We start from the raw sequence: 24,602 nt of genomic DNA on the forward strand, positions 1-24,602 counted from the left end.
AATGATTCTGTGTAGGAGATTAAGAAGAGGGCAAGAAGTTTGGCGATGGCAGTTTGTTGACAACTTGCTGCCATGTATGTTCCAAGGTGCGTGTGAGAGGTAGGATTGGTGAGACATTGACGAAAGCTGCTGAATGAGTCTGCCAATGTTTGCGGTTTTATTACAGTTTAACATGTTGGCTACTCCTCTTAAACACGTCATTCACACAATGATGTGATTGGCCACTCGAAAACATCCCGCCCCATCTTACCTGTTGCACGTATCTGTCTGTAGTCTTCCACATGTAGTAGTATTCTATGATGCTGGTCAGAGACTTCCAGGGAAGCTTCACAGGAGGAAGAGGGAGAGCGAGAAAGCAGACAGACAGAGAGCAGGAGCAAAAATTAATTCTAATTTCTCATGTTCTTGCCATCTGGGTGCGAAGCCTTTCATGTATATTCATAAGCGTCATGACCGCAGACGGCTGAAAGCTACAGGCTTTCTGGACGCGTGTGGAGCGGGTACATTTTGCACAAGTATTCATGAGCACCTGGTGCCAACACACATGTAAATACACACAGATAAGAGTGTAAATACTGGGGATGTAACGGTAAACAGTAAAAATCATGTCCGGTCTGGCCCGCCCTGCACAGAACAATCCACTTTATGAACCGGCGGCTTTGTGGTGCATTTTGCACTGTGTGTGCGCGTGCATGTGCCTGTCCAGGTTGTACATATTTCAAGGGAGGGACAGTCTGCCTAAAAACAAATACAAAGGCGGGGCATTCAGTAGGGATGGGTGATTTATCGATATTTTTCAAATATCAATATTAGCACAATATCAAAAACAACCATATCGTTCATGTCAATATGGACTGGATTTGCACTGTATCTCCCTCATCTCGCTGCAACATGTGCAATTTCCCAGCGCACCCTTCCGTGCAAGCAAGAGAACAGAGGAGGGGTGGAGCAGAAGTCCGGCTCCTCAGTCTAAGCGACAGCGTCTCCGGTGGAAAAATTTGTCAGAATGTGGCTGTAATACTCTGTCGCAGCTCAGTAATTTGGAGGTACAGTAATCCCTCGCCGCTTCGCGGGTTTTTCGAAAATATTATAAAAAAAAAACAAAATCATCAAAAAATAAAAATGGAAAAAATACAGCCATATCGGCAGCCGTATTGCGGAAAAAGGCATTGTTTCATGTTGCTGCGTGAGAGAGAAGGTTTCCCTTCCTGCCAAAAAAAGAGATGAGTTGACTCAGGCTTTGTACATGCCTGTACTGTACTGTACATGCCACGGGTCCTCAGACAAGGTGCGCGATTGGTTTCCAGCGTGACATCCACCAGTGAAAGCACGAGTGGATTTATCCCGTGAGCTATTTGGTTGCGCGTCATCGCAGCATCACCTAGCATCTTCCCTTGTTGTGTCTCGCCAGTCTCATCCACGCTGTTGACTGGCTAGCATACTGTATCTTGGTGGTGTGTTCGCAATAACTTTTTTTGATTAGTTAAGCCCTTACAATGCCGCTTCAATAACCTTCAATACGGAAGCGAAACGTGTGGTAACTCGCGTAATAAGAGAATTGTGAAAATGTAAGCTGCATTGGCATTGTGGATTGCTGATTGCAGGAAAAAGAGTGAGTTTGGACACTAATATGATCAGGACAAAGGCAAAAGCTCTCTACGATCAAATCTTGCCAGATGACAATAATGAAGAGGCTGAAGGAGGTGCCGACGAACCTGATGAACCTCAAGCCAGTACTAGCGCTGCCAGGAGTGATTCGCCTCCTCGAGTCTCCGAGTGAACCTAAAGCCTCTACGAGTAAAGTGAGAGCCACTCCTCCGCCACCAACACAACACCTCTCTCAAAAGGCAATGTTGAGGAATGTTAATTACTGTATAAGGTTTTTAGTTAAAGATTTAAGTAAATATGTGTACTGTTGGAATCTTAATGTTAAGTATAAATACTGTTTACATATTTTAAACATTCTGGTACCCATATACACATACACACAGGTTGGTGTTCCCGGCACAAAATAGAAGATGCTTGTGTCTTCTAAAAATGTTCACCTAAAAAAAATACTACTGTTCAATTTCAAGTATTTTTGAGTTGCTGACATTTAAAAATTTCCTAAAAATGCCCTTAGTGAAGCCATCTTCACCACTTGGAGCAATGTTCCCACTAGCCTCCTGGAAACACTCGCATCAAGCATGCCCAAACCCATTTTTGAAGTGATGAACAAGAACGGTGGAGCTACTCATTACTGAGTTCAACTGAGAACATTTTTTGTTCTGGTTTGGAGAGTTTTTTGTTATTTTTTGAGCGTTGGTCTTAAACTTTTGATCAGCTGATAAACAGCCTATTTCAGTTTAATTGTTGTTTTCAATCAATTGCTTTTTCAAAATGCTTTTTGTCTCACTCCCCCCCTTCTTGCTTTTGCATATTGTAGCTCTACTTAAAACCTCATTAAGATCCAAATGTGAAAAATGCAAATTCTAGCAATTTTTCAAGGATTTTGATCAGGAGTGTATGTATGTATGTATGTATGTATATATATATAGTCAAACTTGTCTATAGCGGCCACTAGAGGGAGTCTGCAAAAGTGGCCTATAGACAGGGTTGGCATCCAGTTTGAATGTTGACCAGTAGAGGGAAAAAAAAGAAAAAAAAGGGGAAAAAAATAATAATGTTGACCAGTAGAGGGCACTGCGGACTGCAGATAAAAGTTGTACAGCACTACTAGGCTTGTTATTATCATGGTTCATGGTTCAAGGTTTTAATTCATCCTGAACATGCATATGAGTCAAACAGTAGCACATCACATAGTACAATTCACAATTTTGCATGTCCAAAAAGGAGTAGGAAGAAGCAAAGCTTATTTAATCCTACCCCTCATCAGTTTCACATCAGTTGCAATACATTTATTCACCTCTTGTTCTTCCAAGTGTACTTTGTAGGTCTACATGACAATGTAGTGCAATCATAGTCAAGGTTTTTACTTACTAAAAGGAAGCTAGAGGCTTAATAATAACTGATAGAATATATCCACGACCCACAGAACAAAGCTGTGCTAGTAATGTCTTACGCTTGTTTTTAATATTTTACTTTTTATACGGCAGAGTGTCATTACAGCTTTAGTTCATCAGGAAGTGACGGGAAGTGACGGTGGGCGTCCCGAGCAGGAGAGCTAGGCTCAGTGCTAGCTGTGAGTTTGGAAGTGTGTTTATGTTGGCGTGGATGTAAAGTCCTGCAGTGTTCTCCGCTGTTAATAAAGCCATTAAAGTGCATCGGCGACGTGAGTCTCTCCTTCCCCACAGCAAGCGGCATTACAGTATTGACCAGTGCACACCAGGAAATAAACGGTGTCATTTCTTACAGGCATTGGCTGGACAGCTATGTAGTAGGGCTTGTTTAACCTTTGCCTTGTGGGCAAGCAGGAAGGAGAGACGATGCTGAGAGATGTGTGTGTGTTCTGAGCTGCTGTCTGGTGGCCGCGTTCAATAAATAAAGTTGGCAGAAGCAACAGGAGAAGTTTCCTTCTTTGCTTCGGAGCTGAATAACACTGACAAGTTAACAGACTAGTAGCGAACGGAAAAGAAGACGGCTTTGTTTGTGTCGAATACAGAAGATGAGGACTTTGATGGATTTGTGGATGAGGATTGATCAAAAATAACATGAGTACATTCTAAAATACTTCAATTAAGTACAACTGAACTCAGTTTTGCTCCCGGTGCCGCATGCATGTAGGCGTATGTTGTTTTTTTTTTTATTGTAGCGTCGCTGGGAGCGCGTCTTGTTCCCAGTCTACTTTGCGGTAATGTTTTGGTGCAAATGCTCTTAAAGTTACATGTTTGACCAGGAAATAGCAAGCTCAAAAGAAGACGGCTTTTTTATGTGGAACAACTGACAGTTTGTGTGGATCTTGTGAATGATTGTGACTGAGCTAGGACTCAGTAATTAAAGTCTACACACGACGGCTTCATTGATTGAAAAACGAAACTTTTTCGTGCATGAAGCTTCTACTTGAGTCGGTAATTTGGCCGCTATATGCAGTCAGATATTGACCAAGGGAGACAAAATGGGTGGCCGCTGGCCGCGTTGGACAGGTGACTGCTATACACAGGGTCTATAACGTTAAATTTGCTGCGGGTGATTTTTCAGTGGCTGATATATATAATACACACACACACACACACACACAGTTATACAGTATATTTAAAGCTTTGTCTTTAAATACAAAACTTTGCGTTATTATTCAACATTTCAGCCTTTTCCTCATTGTGTCCTTTGCTCTATTTTTACCATTTTTGCTGTTTTTTTAAATGTTATTTTGTTTCTGCAGTGATGCAATGACAAATGAGGCATGGGTGGATGGCCCCCGAGCCGCACTTTAGTAACCCCTACTTTGTGGGTCGGGGGTCGGACATGTGGCGTGGGCTTTATGAGTAAATTACAACTCGGCTTGTTGGCTCAGTATCGTGGGTGAGCGGTGGTGAAGAGACAGAGACTGGCCAAAGTGTTAAAATAGTCAGCCTTAACGAGCTGCAGCTCTAAGCCTTTTTTGGAGGCGCACGTCTATGGAGTTATATTTCTGCCTTAATTTTGAGGTAGCAAAGGCAGATTTTGAGTCATATTAACGTGCAATAACTACTGTTGTGTGCTCAAGCAGATCGCTGCGCTGTGTCACTCTCTCTGTCCCTCTCGCTCGACTCTTCTGCACGTGGCTCACTCAACCTTTACTAGAGCGGCGAGGGGAGCTGGTGTACTATTATCTCCGGCTGGGTTTTGCGGACTGGGCTCTTAGCTGGAGCTTGCTGGTGGCTGCCTGCATGTCCCGTGGTCAAAATGTGTGAGTGTTGGTCACTCTCCGGGAATGGAGGGCACTAATATAATAATACATTATTTTTTCTAACATTCTTATGATCGACCGGCAAAGTCCCGAAGATTGACCTATAGCTCGCGATCGACAGAATGGTGACCCGTGAACTAGACAGTAGTTGTTGTTTCACACCGCTTAACACTTGTTGACATAAACAAACCCATTTTTCATCAACTTTTATGTCGACGGCTGTTCAAGCAGGCACCTTTCAGGAATAATAAGAACACGGCAACAGGGCTTAAATGAGGTGGTTGACATACCAGCCATTTCTTTTGTTCCATCTGTATTAGCTTAGCCATGTAGGGTGCTCTTGTTTTCCACACTAAAAAGCCTCAATGTGCATCTCCATCTTGTTCATTTGTATGCTAATTAAAGACGTCAGATCGCGCGTGGAGCTCATTAGCTTCTAGACATGCGCCACACTTGACCCAAATGCGGTGAGGAATAAGGTTATTTCTCCTCGTCTTGTCATGGCGGTTTTGAAGATACAGTCTTTTCATTTATGGGCGCTATTAAGAGTTAACTGAGCATGAATGTGTTGCAGGAAAATTAAATCCACTTACAAAGTCTTGTCGGATGTCGTTGAAGTCCTTGCCGTACTTCTCTAGCGCCTCCTCGAACATGGCCGCCTCTGAGGCACTCCACTCCTCCATCTCATCCCTGCAAAGCACAGGACCGCCCGCCGGCACCAGCACGCTCAGCGCGCTTGACAGGTCGTAGTTGTAAGAGTGCAGCGTGTCCATGGCGTGGAACTGCGAGATGAGAAATTAGAGACGGTGTCTTTTAAGAATGGCGAGTGCCGTTGAATTGTGTGGCCGTGTTAAGCAGGGACTCACCAGTGTGATATCACGCGACGCCGCCGCGGCGCTCATGTGTAAACTTGGCTGTCGCACAGAGCTGCTGCAGTCCAGCGCCCGAGCGAAAGTACCGACCGCCCTACGAAGTAACATCAACACAGTGTGAACATTGCCTTGACCAGGTTCATACATAATCAGTATGCACAAAAAAACCTTATACACCCTTTAAATAACTGTAAACTAGGTGTTTATTATAATTTGTTAAATTTTCAAAATGTAATAGAATTTACAAATTTACAATCATTTTATTGTTTTGCCTGTTTTCAAACTGATGTCCGTTCTGGTCCAGATACTGCTCAACACGCAAAGCAATAGAATCGTACACATCATGAAACAATTCACTTGGGATGTACGTGCATTCACATTCAATGACTGCTCTCAATTCAGCGACTGTTGCAGATCTCATAGCATAGACTTTGTCTTTTACGTATCCCCATAAAAAAAGTCTAGAGGTGTGAAGTCTGGTAAACGCTGATGTATCCAACGAAACCCCTCTGTCCTTTTCACCTGTTTGGTAAGATCTCACCAAGGAAGGATCTAACTTTGCGATGGTAGTGTGGGAGTGCCCCATCTTGCTGAAAATACAACTCATCTTCAAAGTCTTCTCTAATACTTGGTATGACAGACTGTTGCAGCATATATCTAAATTTTTTGGGACATCCTGCATGCAATATTTTTACTTAACCCTTTAAGCCCCAAAGTCGCAAAATTGCGACAAGCAACATTGCTGAACTTAAATCAATGATGAGCTATGAATAAACTCACGAAGGGCTTGTCAACCCATTGGAAACTGCAGCAGGTCATTACTCAATGCAACAGTCTGACTCACGGTGTCATCTTACAAACAACATTAAACTTGTCACACAGCAACTACACTCAAACATTATACCTCAGAAATATAGAAACATGTAAAATAAGATATTTAGCGCAAAGAAAGACGTTACACAAATATTTTTTTTTACTTTTCATACATACATCACCCAACCATACAACAGAACACATCATCAATAGGGTGAAACTAACCTGTCTCACGACAGGTCAAATCCCAGCTCACGTTCCCATTAGTAGGTGAGCAATCCAACACTTGGTGAATCCGTGTCAGAATTGAACAGCATCCTAATTCCGTTACGTCTGCTCTCTGGCTTTTGGTGAGCTGTGTCCTTCAATGCCAGTAATCCTACGCGAAGCAGCCATGTTTCCTTGTCTTGACAGCCAAATCCATTGCCATCCATCCATCTTCGATGCCGCTTATACTCAAATCTATTGCTTTAACTTGAAAGAGGCATCATATCCATTTCTTCGTGTGTTTTGTATGACGGAGGATTGTCACTACCGGGTTCACTAGGAATGTGCATAATGCGTCTACATTCTGGTACAGTAGGTGGCATCTAGGTGGTATGCATCTAAACGTTGGTTGCGACCCGCCATAAACCTTACTAAACTTTGCTGTAGCGTTCCTGGAGCAGTGAAAAAAATTCATCACCGCTCGTAACCGCGCACAAAATGGGAAAAAAAAAAAAAGAAAACACGGGCGTTGTACTAGCGGTGCACCGCTGAAGCCGGCGTTGGTTTAACGGTAGCGAACGTGTGTTTAGCGGTGACGCGAGCGTTGATAGAGCGGCGTCCAGCGCATGCGGGCTGGTGGCATCCTCATGAAGTGCTGGAAGGCTCGTGGATCCTCATTCCTCAACTCCACCATCAGCTTGTCATACAGTCCATGTTCAGGCCTTCTCAGTATCCACTGTCTGACCCACACAACTCTGTCTCTCCTTCTTCTCGTTCTTCTCCTTCTGTCAACAGCTTGTTGCAATCTGAGGAGGTTCTCATTCTGCTGCTGGACTAGTGCACCAATCATAGCAAGTCTCTCAGCATCCATGGTAGTACAGTTTTACTGTAACTTTGAGCAAATTCGATATAACTGAGGTCATATTCCAAATGGGCTCCTGCTCTATTTCTCCCCGTATTTATAGCCAAATTCTGGTCCCCCTCCGACACCTCCATACCAACGCCAAACCAAAGTTCATCACCTCGATGGATCGCTGCTTCAACGCCTGACACCGTTCCAGCAATCCTGTGTCCGCTCGTAAAACGCTTACAACTGCTCCACCAAAGTTTGTGCAACGTTTAATCACCGCCCGGGCAAAGCTGGCGAAGTAGCAGTGGTCTAGCGTTCAAGATTTCTGCGTTGGCCTAGCGGACCCAAGCGTCCACGAACTTGCGTCTAGCGGCGCCATACTTTGACTGGGCGTTGTTGGAGCGGTGATGAACTTTGCTGTGGCGGAAAATTGCCCGCTCCTCACCGCTCGCAATATTTTGTGCAGCTCAAAACTTTCGGAGCGGTATGAGGGACCATCAGCAGTGGCCGAGCGTATATGGCGTTGCCTTAACGGGGGCCAACTTCTGTTAAACGATGGTGAACGGTTACGAGCAGTGATGAATTTTTTTCATTGCTCCAGGAACAGCAAAGTTCGGGCGGTGTGACCGGGCTTTAAGATAGCCCATCATAAGGGCAAAAAACAGTTCAGGAAACAACCATAAAATGCAGGGAAGCCACCATTCTCGGCATTTGCTAACCCTCTGCTCTTGTTCAGTGCAGCCGGTTATGCATGTACACACTCCAGTTTACAGTGAGCACAATTTATACTGAAATCAAATGTAAAACGTTGGATTTGGATTATTGGATTATACAATGAACACCATAAATATACCGCCAAAATTGCAAAGCCTGTTATGTTGAATGAAAACAAAAAAAAAAGAAGACTGTAGAAAAAGAAAAAAAAAAGAATTTCCAGAGTGGGTAAATAATTATTATGAGTAGAATTGTTTGCATTTATGTCTATTGACTGAATTATTGTTGAGTGCCTTAAAATAAGTACAGTATAGAGATAACTGTTTAATCAATTAATCTAATAACTTAGTGAATGATTACAAGTAGTTTGTAGAAATAATGCTTGATTAATAATTAGCTGAGTAGATGAACATCTGTTTCAGTGTGTGGTGCTCACATAAAGGGTACAAACAACTTGCGCCAGCTGGGATCAACAACCAGAAACAGACAAAACTGACCTACAGGCCAGCGTAGGAGCCGGCTATCATCTGCTGACATCACAAGCTTCGTCAAGGAATCCAGGAGAAATTTATCTTTGGAGAGACTGACGCAAATGGTTTGACCAAAACAAGTATAAAATGACAGATGGGACTATGGATTGGGACTCCATTTCATTCGGCTGGAAGATGGGAACAGGTGAATGAAACGGGGTCCAGGGCTCTGAAGCTGCAAAAGATATCCTGTCTGACTTATTTTTTAATTATTATGTCTGACTTATCTTCAGTACATTTTGTAAATCTAATTTGGTGTGGGTGTCTTTTTTTTCCCTTCTCATAATTGGATTTTAACAACACGCAGGGGGGAAGTGAAATTGGCTTAATTTTCCAAAATGGCCCTTTGACCTTTAGGAGGTTGTGGAGAATTTAATCTCCAACAAGACGCGTTGGAATTTGTGCATTAGCACAGACCTGTGAGGACACAGCTCACCGAAGAGAGTGCGAACGTGTGTGACAAAGGAATTAGGATTCTGTTCCAATTCAGATTCACCAAGCGTTAGATTGTTCATCCACTAATAGGGAATGTGTGCTGGGATAAGACGGTCGTGAGACAGGTTAGTTTTACCCTACTGATGATGTATCGTTGCAATGGTAATTCTGAGCTTTGTAAAACAATGTATACCAACACTGACAATGTCGAGGTTGTTTTATGTAGTGACAAACTACAACTGCGATAAATGCACCTGTTCACAGCTATTGTTAGCTACTGGCTGTTATATGCACTATTTGGCACTGTTTTTAACGAGCTGTGTACTTCTCTGCAGTTAATTAGCACCACTGTTGCACCACTGTCTGGCACACATTGTTTGGAAAAAAAGCATGTATATTTGTTATTCGAGTGTCTTTTTTCTTTCCATAGAGAAAGCAGAGTCTGAGGACACGAATGTGGACAGTTCCATCACTGTGGATGAGGTATCCAGGGTAGTCAAAACACTCCCCGGGGGCAAAGGTCCGGAAGGCTCTGGATGTTGGTGGACTGTCTTGGCTGATGCGTCTCTTCAACATTGCATAAAAGTCGGGAACGCCTCCAGGTTGGGAGTGAGGTCTTGCCCCAGGTTGAGGTCTTGCCCCAGGTGGAGGAGTTCAAGTATCTCGGGGTCATGTTCACGAGTGAGGGAAGGTTGGTGCATCAGAGCGACAGGCGGATCGGCGCCGCGTCTGCAGTAACGCGGTCACTGTACCAGACTGTCATGGTGAAGAGACCGACAATTTACGGGTAAAACTATGTCCCCACGCTCATCTATGGTCATGAGCTTTGGGTCGTGACAGAAACAACGAGATCGTGGATACAAGTGGCTGAAATGAGTTTTCGCGGAAGGGTGGCTGGACTCACCCTAAGAGATAGGGTGAGGAGGTCCCTCATCCTGGAGGGGCTCAGAGTAGAGCAGCTGCTCCTTCACGTCGAGAGGAGCCAGTTGAGGTGGCTCGGATATCTAGTCCGGACGCCTTCAGGACACCTCCCTGGTGAGGTGTTCCGGGCATTCCCAGCCGGGAGAAGGCCCCGGTGCAGACCTAGGACACGCTGGAGGGATTATGTCTCACAGCTGGCCTGGGAACGCTTTGGTGTCCTCCAGGTGGAACTGAGACACCGGAGAGTCTGGACTAACCAACTGAGACTGCTGCCCCCACGACCCGGATAAGCAAATTGAATGGAATAGACACACAGTGTCTATTTTTTGTTGTTTTTGGTTATGATTTTTATTTAAGTGCAATTTTTGCTAATAGGAGACTCAGAGTCCATTTTATTTTCACTCGTTTTTTTTTTTTGCCTTTTTGTGGTTTTATGTTGTTTATTTCATTACTGTTATTTAAAAGCTCTTGACATTCCAATTATAATGTTATATACTCTTGAGAAATGAAAGTTTATTGCTTTTGATACGGCGTACTCGCATTATTATGCCATGTATTCTTACATTAATGAAAAAATGGTTGCAAAATAATGTTGACAATGATATCGTTTATCGGCAATAATTTGTCGGACAATTACCGTCCAGCAAAATTTGTGATTGTGACAGGCCTAATCTTAGCTAACCACAACAGCACCAGGGGGTTAATAAGTGCAGTGTGTCAAAAGGTCACATCTTACCGTGCCACTACCAGAAACTGGTCTATCTGTTTATTGCTGAGCGGACACTCTGGGTCCCAGAGTTTCTCCTCGAGTTTGGCCTGGTCCCTGTCGTCAGGTTGACCTGCAGGGCACACAGACAGGTTCAAAATCTCAACTGGTTTTAATCTCCAAAGTGCAGAATATGAATTGATGCAAATATAAGATGTTATTTCTTCCCAAGACAAAGAGTGGCTCAACAGTCTATGAAGAGCAAAACCATTAGACCGAGTTTTCCCTCTCCCGGAAGTGGGTCATTGGAGCCCTTCTATAGAGCCAGGCCTGGAGATGGGGCACGATGGCAAGCTTCTGGCTGGGCCTACACCCATGGGGCCCGGCCGGACATCACTCATGGGAGGGGCCAAAGGGATCGAGTGCAGAGTGAGTTGGGTGGCAGACGAAAGCGGGGACCTTGGAAGTGCAATCCTCGGCTGCAAAAGCTAGTTCTTGTCACGTGGAATGTCACCTTTGTGGTGTGGAAAGAGCCTGAGCTGATGCTGTGGAGAGGCGACGAGCAGGGGTGGCAATTCTTATTGCGCCCTGGCTTGCAGCCTGTTTAACCCGGTGCCTCCGCTTTCAGGTGAAGGGACTGGTCCTGACTGTTGTTTGCGCTTATGCGCCAAACAGCAGTTCAGAATACCCGCCCTTATTGTACCTAGAGGAAGAACTGGAGAGCGCTCCCTCAGGGAAGTCCCTGGTTCTGCTGAGGGACTCACGTTGGCTTCAAAATTGAGACCTGGAGAGGCATGACGAGGAAGAACGGCGCCCCCTGATCTGAACTCGAGCAGGGCTTTGTTGTTGGACTTCTTGACCATGTTCAAGCATAAGGGTGACCATTTGTGCACTTGGCTCCAAGACACCCTGGGCCTCAGTTCGATGAGTGACTTCATGGTCATGTCATCGAACTTGCGGCAATATGTTTTGGACACTCATCACCACCTGGTGGTGAGTTGGCAGGCCCTAACGCATTATGAGGGTCTGCTAGGAATGTCTGCCAGAGTGTCCTGTCAGAAAGAGTTTCAATTCTCACCTCCGGGAGAGCTTCAACCATGTTGCGAAGGAGGAAGAGGACATTGAGTCCTCGTGGCCATGTTCTGTGCCTCCATTGTCGAGGTGGCTGACCGGAGCTGTGGCCGTATGGTAGTCGGTGCCTGCCGTGGCAGTAATCCCAGAACCTCAGCTGTGAGGGATGCTGTCAAGCTGAAGAAGGAGTCCTATCGGGCCTTTTTGGCGGTTTGCGGCTTTGTCAGTCACCAAGGCAAAAACTTGGACGTGGGAGAAATTCGGGGAAACCATGGAGAAAGACTTCCGGACGGCGTCAAAAAGATTTTGGACCATCATCTGCAGTCTCTGGAGGGGGAAGCAGTACACTGTCAACACCGTGTATGGTGGGGATGGTGTGCGGCAGACTTCAACTAGAGATGTTGTGGATCGGTAAAGGGAATATTTCGAAGGCCTCCTCAATCCCACAGACACGTCTTCCACAATGAGTGAGAACTGCCTTTGGAACTCTATGTGGGCTCTCCAATCTCTGGGGTTGAGGTTGCTGAGGTGGTCAAGAAGCTTCTCTGTAGCAGGGCCCCGGGTGTGGATAAGATTCCTGAATACTGTGGATGTGTCTTGGTTGACAACTCTGCAGCATCGTGTGGACATGGGGGGCGGTGTCTCTGTATTAAAGTGGTGGTCCTTCTTTTTGGAGAGGAGGATGCGTCGGAAAGTTGCATCTCGGATTCAGGAGGAGCAGTGTGGTTTTCGTACTGGTCGTGGAACTGTGGACCAACTGTACACTCTCAGCAAGGTCCTTGAGGTTGTATGTGAGTTTGCCCAACCAGTCTGCATGTGTTTGTGGACTTGGAGAAGGCATTTGACTGTGTTCCTCAAGGAATCCTGTGGGGAGTACTACGAGAGCATGGGGTACCAGATTACCTAATTCAGGCGGTTCGCTCCCTGTATGACTGGTGTCAGAGCTGGGTCTGTATTGCCGGCAATAAACTGAACTCGTTTCCAGTGAGGGTTGGACTCTGCCAGCGCTGCCCGTTGGCACAGATTCTATACATTACGTTTATGGACAGAATTGCTAGATGCAGCAGGGGCATTGAGGGGATCCGGTTGGATGGCTGCAGGATTGGGTCTTGCTTGATTGTGGTCTTGCTAGCTTCACCAAACCGTAATCTTCAACTCTCACCAGAAGCGGCTGGGAGGAGAATCAGCACTTCCAAGTCCAAGTCCCAGTACATGGTTCTCGCCCAGAAAAGGGTGGAGTGTCATCTCTGGGTCGGGGATGAGCTCCTGCCCCAAGTGGAGTTTAAGTACCTCAAGGTTTTATTCACAAGTGAGGGAAGGATGGAGTGCGAGATCAACAAGCGGATTGGTGCAGCGATTTGAGTAGTGACCAAAAGGACAAGACCAAAATGACTTTTGTCCATAGGGTGGCTGGGCTCTCCCTTACAGATAAGATAAGATAAGCACGGTCATCCGGGAGAAACTCGGAATAGAACTGCTGCTCGTCCGCATTGAGAGGAGCCAGATGAGGTGCCTCGGGCGTCTAGTCAGGATGCTTCCCAGGCGCCTCCCTGGGTATTCAGGGCAAAGCAAATGCACAAGACTTGTTTTAGCCGAACCAAACATGACAAGTGTGAAGCTACCCTCAGCAAACTGAGCAGTTATGATCCCAATTTTACAATGGTCGTCATATTGGAATCAATACGCTACTTCACCCACAGCTAACTAATAAATAAATGGGTACAGTCCTGACCCTCTTGTAGCATTTCCGGTACATCCGCCTGAAAGCGCGGCCCCACCCGGATCTCTCCTTTGTCGGCCAGCAGGGTCTTCTGCGTAGGGTCGTACACCAGCGAGTAGAAGAAGGTATCCTGAGAAGGAAAGAGGTGGGACTATTAATGAATTCACAACAGGCGTCAGCCACGTTTTGAAAGGCACAGTCCCTCACCTCTTTGTCGAGGTATGAAAGAACTGCTTCAGTCTCATTCAGTAGCGCCACGCTGCACTTCCCCCTAAAGAGACAGCACGAGAAAGGACCGTGTTAAAAACACAAACAGGAAGTGAGCAGATGCCCGTTTGTGCCTATTGAAGGGCACTGCCTGCATCTAATGCGCACATTACAAAAAGGCACAGCACCTGATGTGCGTCGCCGGTAGACTCTCGTACTGCCGCGAGAGGAAGAGTTCTCTGTGGCGTAGCTGGTGTTTCTGTTTGTCTGTCAGCTCCGTCTCTGTCGGGTTCTCCTTCTCCTCCTCCAATTCCTCTGTGGAGACACAACAAAATGATGTCAGGAGATGTCATTACATTTCTGTAACAATATGTCATTTTTTCCAGAATCACAATCCTTATTGTCATTGTACAGAGTACAACGAAATTACACTGTGCGCACAATTATTAGGCAAGTCGGTATTTTGACCATATTCTCATATGGATGCATATTTTCTGACCCCAAGCTGAATAAACTTGAATGCCTTATGGGTTTAAGCATACCAGGTAGTGGTGAGAATCTCTGGCCACCTCACGATTCGCTGAGATTACGATTCACTGGCCTGCGATGCGATGATAAAACGATTATCGATGCATCTTTTTTTGTGATCAATAGTTTGTCAAGTTTTTCATGCATAATTTTTCTATATATAATTTATTTTTACTCATTGTGTACTACTAAAACAAAGCATATTTGTAATGATCAACAATTAAAACAAACATGAAACTGATCAAATTTACTTCCATTATCTTGTAATAATTGGAAGGTTACATCTACCACATATTTTCCATTGCACAGACCCAGCAGGAAAAGTCAAGTGCACCAGTAGCAGCATGTCTAAAATTAATAAACTTCAGCATATTCTGAGTAAACAACATAAAATATCTGCCATTATTGACAAATAATTAATAAACTTCTGAATTCAAACTAAAATCCTAAGCATAGAATCTCTGATAAAATAATATTTTTGCTGTATAGCAAAGTCAAAAACAGCTTTCATACAAAATACAGATTTCTGTACCAGTGGCTCTCACACAAGAATAATGCTTGCAGACGTCAGTATATTATGAATAACCAAAAAATCTAGGCTGCCCTTATTCACAATTGCAATGTCAGTGAAATAACGTTGCAATGGGACGTTGTATCTTGGTTCCAAAGTGCGCAACAACGCATGAAAGCCCTGCTTCTCAACAATCGAATACAGCCACAAATCCTTTGCAAAAAAAGTTGCGATTGACTTTGTGATTTGCTTCGGCTTTTCCGAGTTGGGTGGAAAATTAGTTATCACCTGCTTGATGGTTCTCTGGTTGGCAGCAACTTTAGCTGGCTGTTTTTCCTCCTGGTTCTGGTGGAAACGTGCTATGTGGTTTCTCAAATTTGTCGTGTTCCCAAAATACTGTATTTTAAGCTTGTATGACAAAGCTTGCATATTGTCTGGCTCTTGTCCAACTCATTTATGCCTTCAAATACATGAAAGCCAAAGTGCTTCCGGATACTCGTTTCAAAGATCAGAGTTTACGCTCAGCCATTTTGGTAGCGTTTTACGGTTAGGTGCACCACCATAAATTCTCCAGGCGGCACCGCTCTCCGTCTTTTTGTTCCGTTTTTTTTGGTTCTGTCAGCATTGATTATTGACATTTATGAATCAATAAATAATTGTCAATGTCCACATCGCGATGCATCAAAGAATCAATTATTTCCCCCACCCCTAATACCAGGTGATGTGCATGTGTGTACTGAGGGAGGGTGTGGCCTTAGGAGATGAACATCCTTTATTAGGTGTGCACAATTATTAGGCAGCTTTTTTCCCTCCGGCAAGATGGGCCAGAAAAGAGATTTAACAGACTCTGAAAAGGGATGCAGCACTCTTGAAATTGCGAAAATTAAATGTTTTGTTGCAAGTGCACAAAAGGGTCGCAAGAAACGTGTCGAGAGAAAAACATGCAAACTGTCAAACAAACTGTCACATATTTGAAAAATTACAGCACAACATGTAACAGGTAAGTAAACACACATAGGGCAACTACTACTATAGGGAATAATAAACAACTATATTAACTCCAAACACATAACTTCAACAAATTTTCACAAACTAAGTACCACAATGCATGGTGGGAGCCGGCATCACTCCCAATTATGACTGCGTCAAATCATCTTTATCTCAAACTATTACAATATTAAACCGCACTTATTATCGATACGATTATTGATAAACTCTCACTATCGTTTTTTATTATAAATAAAATATAGCTGCTATAAACTTCTACCGCCGTCCCTTCTCAGTGAGCAGTCACCATTTTACATGCACCGGTAATCTAGGAGGAGCGCCTCACCAGAACAGCAGACAATTGGGCGGAAAAAAAGAAATGAAAGAAGAAAAAGCAAAAACAAATAAAAGTATGGACTCACTTTGGCTTTTATAATGTGGACGAGACAACGCTGACTTTGCAGTATGGAAGAAGTGTCTGACAAAAATGGGCACACATGGGCGGCACGACAGACGAACAGCAACCTCATTCGTTTCCGCGTTCATGGAGAAAACTGCCCAGTCAGAAAAAAAATTATTTTTGAATTCAAATGCTAAATGTGTTATTCAATCAAGGGACTTTACGTTCTTTATTGGCAAAATTGTCATGCGGCTCAATCTTATCCAGGTTATTGTCCGTCTCCCTCCGCTGAATACGTCACTACTGCCATACTACACTAAATATTTATTTTGTTATGCTTTACTTCATAGAGTTGATCTACCTGGGACACATGAGATGTGTTTTCTGAATGAGTTTAAAAAAGTGTCACTGTTTGTCAGACACCTAAACTAAAATACTGTTTAAACTTACATTGCACTAAACTGTCTCATTCATTTTGCAGCCTCGCCGCTTGTTTTCTGGTTAAAAATATGCTTTAAAAATTGCATCCATTTTCTATACTGCTTGTCCTTAGGTTCACATGTAAGCTGGAGCCAATCCCAGCTGAATGCAGCAAAATATACACTATGAAATGATTTATTTTTTGTGTCACTCTTTCACCGTATCAAAATATTATCGTTATTGTGAGCCATATATCGCAAATCTTATCTTATTGTGAGTTACACTGAGATTCCCAGCCCTACTCCTAATACTTGATGAGGCCCAGCCTCACCCTACCTCTAGCGGCCCACAGTGACATTGAGTTGAGGCCCTTGGTCCAGAGTGTACCCAACCTCTCGCCCAAGTCAGCTGAGACAGGTTAAGGGATGGACGGGAAGAAAAATTTGGCCCTGGACTTTTTGATCCAGACCGGCCCAATACAATCTGCATGCATATACTGTGCCAACTCGCCCCATTGATGTACATACAAACTCACAAGCCCTTAATAACACCACTATACTAAACAACAAGTATAGATAGCAGATGCTTGGAGATGTGCAATGTGGCATCCTTTTGATTCAAATATCACTTATGTGCTTCATAAAAGCAAATCATCAATGAATTAGTATAGTATGCTTGTTTTCCAATACTTTAGAATAAACTAGATTTACTTATAACACAGCAAACCATGTTTGCTATGTATTATGTCAAGTAAAGTTCATAGACAGCGTTCTGAACCATTTGCAGTGGCACCTCAGTTTTCACCACCAAACACACCAGACCCACACAGATTCAAATATTAGTGTATATCAAACCTCTGATAGTAACATTATGACCTAGGCAGAACAAACGGCCAGCATGTTAACAACATAAAGAGGCAGAAGTAAACAAACATCTCGCCAACAAGCAAAACACCTGTGACAACCTCCGAGCGCTCATAAAGTGACAGTGGGGACGGCCATTCACACGTTATCAAGACACAGAAAGAGCCAATCGATGAGCTTGTCGGTGGTCTTGAGCAGATGTTTTCCCACTTGGTACTATTCCCGAGCATGTATCAATTTCCATTGAATATAGCGTAACAGTAAGGCGTAGTAATAAATAAATAAACGGCCAGTACTCCTGATACTCCCGATCACGGCCGGTTCTAGTCATGCACATATGGGGAGGCAGTCAGAAATGTGAAGCAGGGATGTGTATACATATCATGTGCCAACACATTTTTTTTTTATAAGAGTGTTTTCTTCACAGCATGGGTTGTTGGCATTTCCAGCCCTCAACCTCGAGACGTGGATTGCACTTTGTCAGGCCTGCGACCTGGCCAACTTGGGTGTTCCACCTGAAGACTCGTTGCAGCCTGTTACATGCAGTCTCCCCTCTGTGTTTGTGTAGCTGAGAAAAGCTCCCACTAGGCGAAAAAAACAGCTATTCATAAACTATTCCCCCAGTTAATTGAACAAATATATTAAATAGGCGTTATATTAACCTTTGCTTTTAGTTGTGAATTATTCGTTTTCTAACGGGTTGCTTTCTCTGCTTCCTCTGTTGCATGTTTCTCATAGATTCAGTTATCCGACACGGCCCACCACAAATAAACTTGGACCGCCACAGATATTTTTTGCCGCTATATATATATATATATATATATATATATATATATATATATATATATATACATACACACATACACACACATACATACTGCTAAAAAAATTAGAGGAACACTGCAAAAACACATCAGATCTAAACTGGGGGAAAAATGATCTTGAATATCTTTCCTGATAATAAGTGGGTGATGTATTAGTAACAAAATGACGTGCTTGTACGCATGCCTGAAAACATCGGGGCCTGCTCCTAATGAGACTACGAATGGTGTCCTGGAGGATCTCCTCCCAGATCTGGACCAGGGCATCAATGAGCTCCTGGACAGTCTGAGGAACAACCTGGCGGCGCCGGATACACTATCCACACGAGGTCGGGCATTGTCGTGGACCAGGAGGAACCCAAGTCCCACTGCACCAGCGTAGGTTCTGACAATGGGTCCAAGGATTTCATCCCGATACCTAATAGCAGTCAGGGTGCCATTATCTAACCTGTAGAGGTCTGTGCGTCCTTCCAGGGATATGCCTCCCCAGACCATCACTGACCCACCACCAAACCGGTCATGCTGAATGATGTTGCAGGCAGCATAACGTTCTCCACGGCATCTCCAGACCCTTTCACGTCTGTCACATGTGCTCAGGTTGAACTTGCTCTCATCAGGGAAGAGCACAGGGCACCAGTGGTGTAGTTGCTAATTCTGGTGGTCTACGGTGCTGGTCAGTGAGCACAGGGCCCACTACAGGACGTCGGGCCCTTAGGCCACCCTCATGGAGCCTGTTTCTGATTGTTTGGTCAGAAACATTCACACCAGTGGCTTGCTGGAGGTCATTTTGTAGGGCTCTGCTGTGGATTGAAGGACCTTCTACGGCCCTGTCCAGCTCTCCTGGAGTAACTACCGGTCTCCTGGAATCTCCTCCATGCGTCCAGGTACCGCAGTGATGCCCTGGTCCAGATCTGTGAGGAGATCCCCTAGGACACCATCCGTAGTCTCATTAGGAACATGCCCCGACGTTGTCAGGCATGCGTACAAGCACGTGGGGGCCACACAAACTACTGAGAATCATTTTGAGTTGCTACAATGACATTTTGGCAAAATGGACCAGTCTGCTGCATCATTTTTTCACTTTCATTTTTGGGGTGTCTTTGATTTCCCCCCTCTATAGGGTGATCATTTTCATTTCTATCAAATTATGTGGCATCATTTTGTTACTAATACATCACCCACTTATTATCAGGAAAGATATTCAACATCATTTTTTCCCCAGTTTAGATCAGATGTGTTTTCAAAGTGTTCCTCTAATTTTTTTGAGCAGTGTATATACATACATACATACACACACATAAATAAAGGAGATGTTTTTATTATAAAATAAATCGCAAGCGATTTTGTGGGGAAAAAAAAAATTAAATCAGCAAATCAAACCTCCAGTAAACAAAGTGGATTCTCTGGGAGGAGTAGCTGGTCTTTATTAGTGGTTTTAGAAATCCATTAGTGATGTAACCAGCAACCAAACAAAAGGGGGGGGAGGGGAAATCCCTCTCGCGTGCGTCACGTCTCTCTGCCTTTCTCTCGCAGACAAAACGGTGCATTAGCGTCTCGCTCTCATCATGTCGCCGTCCTCCGTCATGTGAATGAAGCCACGGAACAGGCATTCATGTAAAAAGACACTTATGTTTTGGATGACTAAGCGGCACCATTGTGATGGTGAGATGAATGTCATGTAGTCAAAAAAAAAAAATGGCCTTACATAAATCATATGTGATGGAGAGACTCGTGTTTAGTGAGAACCTTGCTCATCTGTAGCTGTCCGCAGACAGCATTTTTTTTTACTTTTTAGTAAAAATAAAAATCAGTTAAGGGAGAGAATGACAGTGGTGCTGTGGCGATATTTGACAGGACTCACTTGCATGTTTGTCCGCCAGCTGGATGAGGCTGTGAGAGATGTCCCTCCTCCTGTAGAAGCACACCACCTTGGCCTCCACATTCCCACTTGCCGTCTGCAGAGAGAGACGGGAGGGAAGATGCTGATGAAGTAAAAAAGGTCGCAAACTACCCCCGCCCCTCCCCTCCTCAATAGATCCATCACATGAGTTTCTAATTTCCCCAGATAGCGCTGTCCTCTTTGTGTTCACGTCAAGATGCTGTGCTGCTATGACAAGCTGGCTCTGGCAGTAATGGCTCAGTGACAAAGATGATTGATTGATTGTCTGCAAGGCTGTGTAATTAGACCAACAGAATTAAAAACTCAGCTGATATAAAAGCACTGACTGATGGAAGTGTGTGCAGATGACAGCTTGAGAAAATTGGTGCACTTGTGGCATTTTACTTTTGCAATGTTTTTATAATTTCAAAAGCCTCCTGTGGACAAGTGTTGCGAATTAGCACATGTGCTAAAACACTCAAACAACGCATCTGGTCTGTCCAATGTAATTGCGATGTCCACATCAAATAAACAGTAAATAACATTTCGCCGAGCAAGCAGTAAACTTTGGTACTACATGGGGATGTATATCTCTCAGTGTCGCTGAAGATTTAAGCTTTGAAAAAAGCCGCCTGACACAAAAGGCAAGAGTGGCTTGCCGTTGCACTCAACAAAAAAATATGAGCTCTCCCACACTGGTAAACATGTCCTGTGTTCATCCACATACTTTCGTTTAACTGCATTTTTTTTCGAATTTGACAAATTATTTTCTCAAAAGGTCGCAGTCCGACTGGGGAACTTCGAGCTATTTTCATTCAATGTGCATGCCAGCGAAAACCCCGTAATAAACTCAAGGAAAGCGCACACTACCGTTATCAACTCAAAGCGCGCAAGCAAATACCGTAATGAACTAAACTTCGATATGCTTTCATGCCTTCATAAGAGCTGCATGAAAACGGGCAAAAAGCCGCATGCGGCTCGAGAGCCGTGGGTTCGCCACCCCTGCACCAGACCGTAGGAAAAGTGCAGGCACAATGATAAAAAAAATAAACTTACAAAAATAAAAATCAAAATAATCACTTTTTATGTAAATGGATATCAATTTTGGAAATATGGGCCATTATTTTATTCAAAAAATAATATATATCGTTATAAGTTATAAGGATAATTCATCCATCCATCTTCTACTGCTTATCCGAGATCAGGTTGCAGGGGCAGCAGCCTAAGCAGGGAGGCCCAGATTTTTCTCTCCCCGGCCACTTCGTCCAGCTCCTCCCAGCAGATCCTGAGGCGTTCCCAGGCCAGCAGGGAGACATAGTCTCTCCAACATGTACTGGGTCTTCCCCGAGGCCTTTTATCGGTCGGACGTGCTCTGAACACCTCCCCAGGGAGATAGAATTAATCACAGACTTTATATATTTTATATATTTCAAAATTTTGTAACATTCCTACGCAAGGTATTTATGTTGAAAAACAACAGCAAAAGTAACAAGTAACCCTACTGTTAATTCAACCTGAAGAGATGTTGGTTGCACTTCTTTTTGATATTAGTATCTATTATTTTTATGTTGAAAAACAAAAGCAGAAGTAGCAGGTAAACCTAATGTTGAAATGTTGGTTGCAGTTACTGTCATTTTATTGAAAATGTATTGAATATTGAAAATGAGAGCAGAAACCTGTTAATTGTGTTGGTTGTACTTTATTCAAATAAAACGTTTGGTATTGAAATGGGCAACATAAAACCTTAATCGGCACATCCCTAGTTTAAACGCTGAGCATATTTTGACTAGGTGACAACGCCATTATGTCACTGTCACAGCCAAGTATTTAGTTGCAGTTCAAATACTGTAAATGCACGCAATGACCATGCAACATGCAGCATAAACCAAACCAAACCAATGGTGGAAAACCAATAACTTAACCATAAAGGAGTGGCAGATGCAGCACACACACACACACACACACGTCAACTTATCGAGCACTCATAATTATCAACATGTTTTTTTATAATTTGATAAATCTATATATCCATTATCGTGACAGGCCTAGCTACACTACACAGCAACGTGCAGGCAGAATCGAAGCGCGACACATTCGTAAAGTCTATGGAGTCGACAGTACAAAGCGAGCAGCTTGTTCCCAAAAGGAATTCTGTGTCAATTGTTTGGACCCGCTTTGCTTTTAAGAGGATGACGTCGACCAAAAGGTAGTGCAAACACTGCAGAAAAATAGTTGCTGTGTCCAAAAGCAACACATCCAATTATTATTAAGGGAGAAAGAAAAAAACCTATTGGCCCTGTGTGAAAAAGTGATTCCTGCGAACCACAGTGAGAGCCATTATTCACAAATGGCAAAGACATGGAACAGTGGTGAACATTCCCAGAGTGGCCGGCCAACCAAAATTACCTCAAGGGTGCAGCGATGACTAATCCAAGAGGTCACAAAAGACCCCACAACAACATCCAAAGACCTGCAGGCCTCACTTACCTCAGTTAAGGCCAATGTTCATGACTCCACCATAAGACACTGGGCAAAACCTGCCTGGATGGCAGACTTCCAAGACAAAAAAAACACTGCTGAACAAAAAGAACATTAAGGCTTGTCTCAATTTTGCCAGAAAACATCTTGATGATCCCTAAGACCTTTTGGAAAATACTCTTGAGACAAAAGTTGAACTTTTTGAAAGGTCTGTGTCCTATTACATGTGGCATAAAAGTAACGCCGCATTTCAGAAAAAGAACATCATACAAACAGTAAAATATCGTGGTGGTGGTAGTATGATGGTCTGGGGCTGTTTTGCTGCTTCAGGACCTGGAAGACTTGCTGTGATACAGGGAACCATGAATTCTGCGTGTGTGGGTTTGGGGCTATTTTTCTGCTGCCCACCAAAAAATCCTGAAGGAGAATGTCCTTCCATCTGTTCGTGACCAGAAGCTAAAACCAACTTGGGTTCTGCAGCAGGACAATGATCCAAAACACACCAGCAACTCCACCTCTGAATGGCTGAAGAAAAACAAAATGAAGACTTTGGAGTGGCCTAGTCAAAGTCCTGACCTGAATCCTATTGAGGTGACATGATCTTAAAAAGGTGGTTCATGCTGGAAACGCTCCAATGTGGCTGAATTACAACAATTCTGCAAAGATGAATGCCTCCATAGCGCTGGAAGAGACTCACTGCAAGTTATCGCAAACGCTTGATTGCAGTTGTTGCTGCAAAGGGTGGCCCAACCAGTTACTGGGTTTAGTGGCCAAAACATCCCTCTTTCCACATCTGTCACCAATATGGGTGTTAAAATTGATCCTCAACTCACCTTTGATACCCACATCAAATATCTCTGTAAGACTTCCTTCTACCACCTCAGGAACATCTCCAAACTTCGTCCACTACTCACTCTGGCAGATGTAGAAAAACTCGTCCATGCCTTTGTCTCCTCCAGGCTGCACTACTGCAATGCACTTCTCATCGGGATTCCCTGGCAAGAGCATTCAGAGACTGCAATACATCCAGAACAGCGCTGCCAGGAGGATCAGCAAATATGATCACATCACCCCTGTTCTGAAATCTCTTCACTGGCTTCCCGTCCCACTTACAATCAAATACAAGGTCTCCCTCCTCACCCATTAGTGCATTCACGGACATGCCCACCAATACCTCAAGGAACTCCTCACCCCCCCAGACTTCCTTATACACCCGCTAGTCAACAACCAAAAACACACTTCAAGTCCCCAGAACCAAGCTCTGCACTATGGGCGACTGGGCCTTCTCCTCTACGGCTCCAAGGCTGTGGAATGCCCTCCCTGACCACCTAGGGCCCCAGAGACTGTAGAGGTTTTTTTTTTTTTTTTTAAATTGTGTATAGGTTTAGTTTGATTTCATAGCTATACTCGTGCTGTGTTTAAATAACACATTTTTTACTCTGTAGCATTTTGAGATTGCCAAAATGTAAAGCGCAATACAAATAAAATGTATTATCACTTTTTCACACAGAGCCACATAGGTTTGGATTTTTTTCCTCGCTTAATAAAATATGATTAAAAGTTTCATTTAAAACTGCATTTTGTGTTCAGTTGTGTGGTCACTGACTAATATTTAAATTTGTTTGATGACCTGAACCATTTATGTGTAACAAACATGCAAAGAAAAAAGGAAGCAGGAAGGGGGCAAACACTTTCACACCGCTGTATGTTTACTTGAAAAAGTAAGTCAAATATGTTTTTGTCTAAATTAAGGTAATTTTATGGTTCCACTTTTCCTATCATATGGCCAACAGCACTTATCATAAATAAACTGAAAAATGTATAATTAATCCATGTGCTCAGTA

General features: G+C 43.7%; 1 protein-coding gene across 3 annotated transcripts in view; it reads right to left on the bottom strand.

Moving 5' to 3' along the window:
• Window positions 1-24,602, bottom strand: part of mta3 (metastasis associated 1 family, member 3) — a 46,352-nt gene that overhangs the window by 17,471 nt on the left and 4,279 nt on the right. For all 3 annotated transcript variants that reach the window (XM_054766922.1, XM_054766923.1, XM_054766924.1), the window contains exons 3-10: window positions 20,263-20,356; window positions 14,060-14,186; window positions 13,872-13,935; window positions 13,677-13,794; window positions 10,904-11,006; window positions 5,692-5,791; window positions 5,419-5,607; window positions 251-325 (exon numbers count right to left, since the gene is read on the bottom strand). In XM_054766922.1, coding sequence (XP_054622897.1) covers window positions 251-325; window positions 5,419-5,607; window positions 5,692-5,791; window positions 10,904-11,006; window positions 13,677-13,794; window positions 13,872-13,935; window positions 14,060-14,186; window positions 20,263-20,356 — 870 coding nt within the window. The remainder of the gene's footprint in view (window positions 1-250; window positions 326-5,418; window positions 5,608-5,691; window positions 5,792-10,903; window positions 11,007-13,676; window positions 13,795-13,871; window positions 13,936-14,059; window positions 14,187-20,262; window positions 20,357-24,602) is intronic.

This window comes from Dunckerocampus dactyliophorus, chromosome 2, assembly GCF_027744805.1.
Source record: "Dunckerocampus dactyliophorus isolate RoL2022-P2 chromosome 2, RoL_Ddac_1.1, whole genome shotgun sequence".
NCBI lineage: Eukaryota > Metazoa > Chordata > Actinopteri > Syngnathiformes > Syngnathidae > Dunckerocampus > Dunckerocampus dactyliophorus.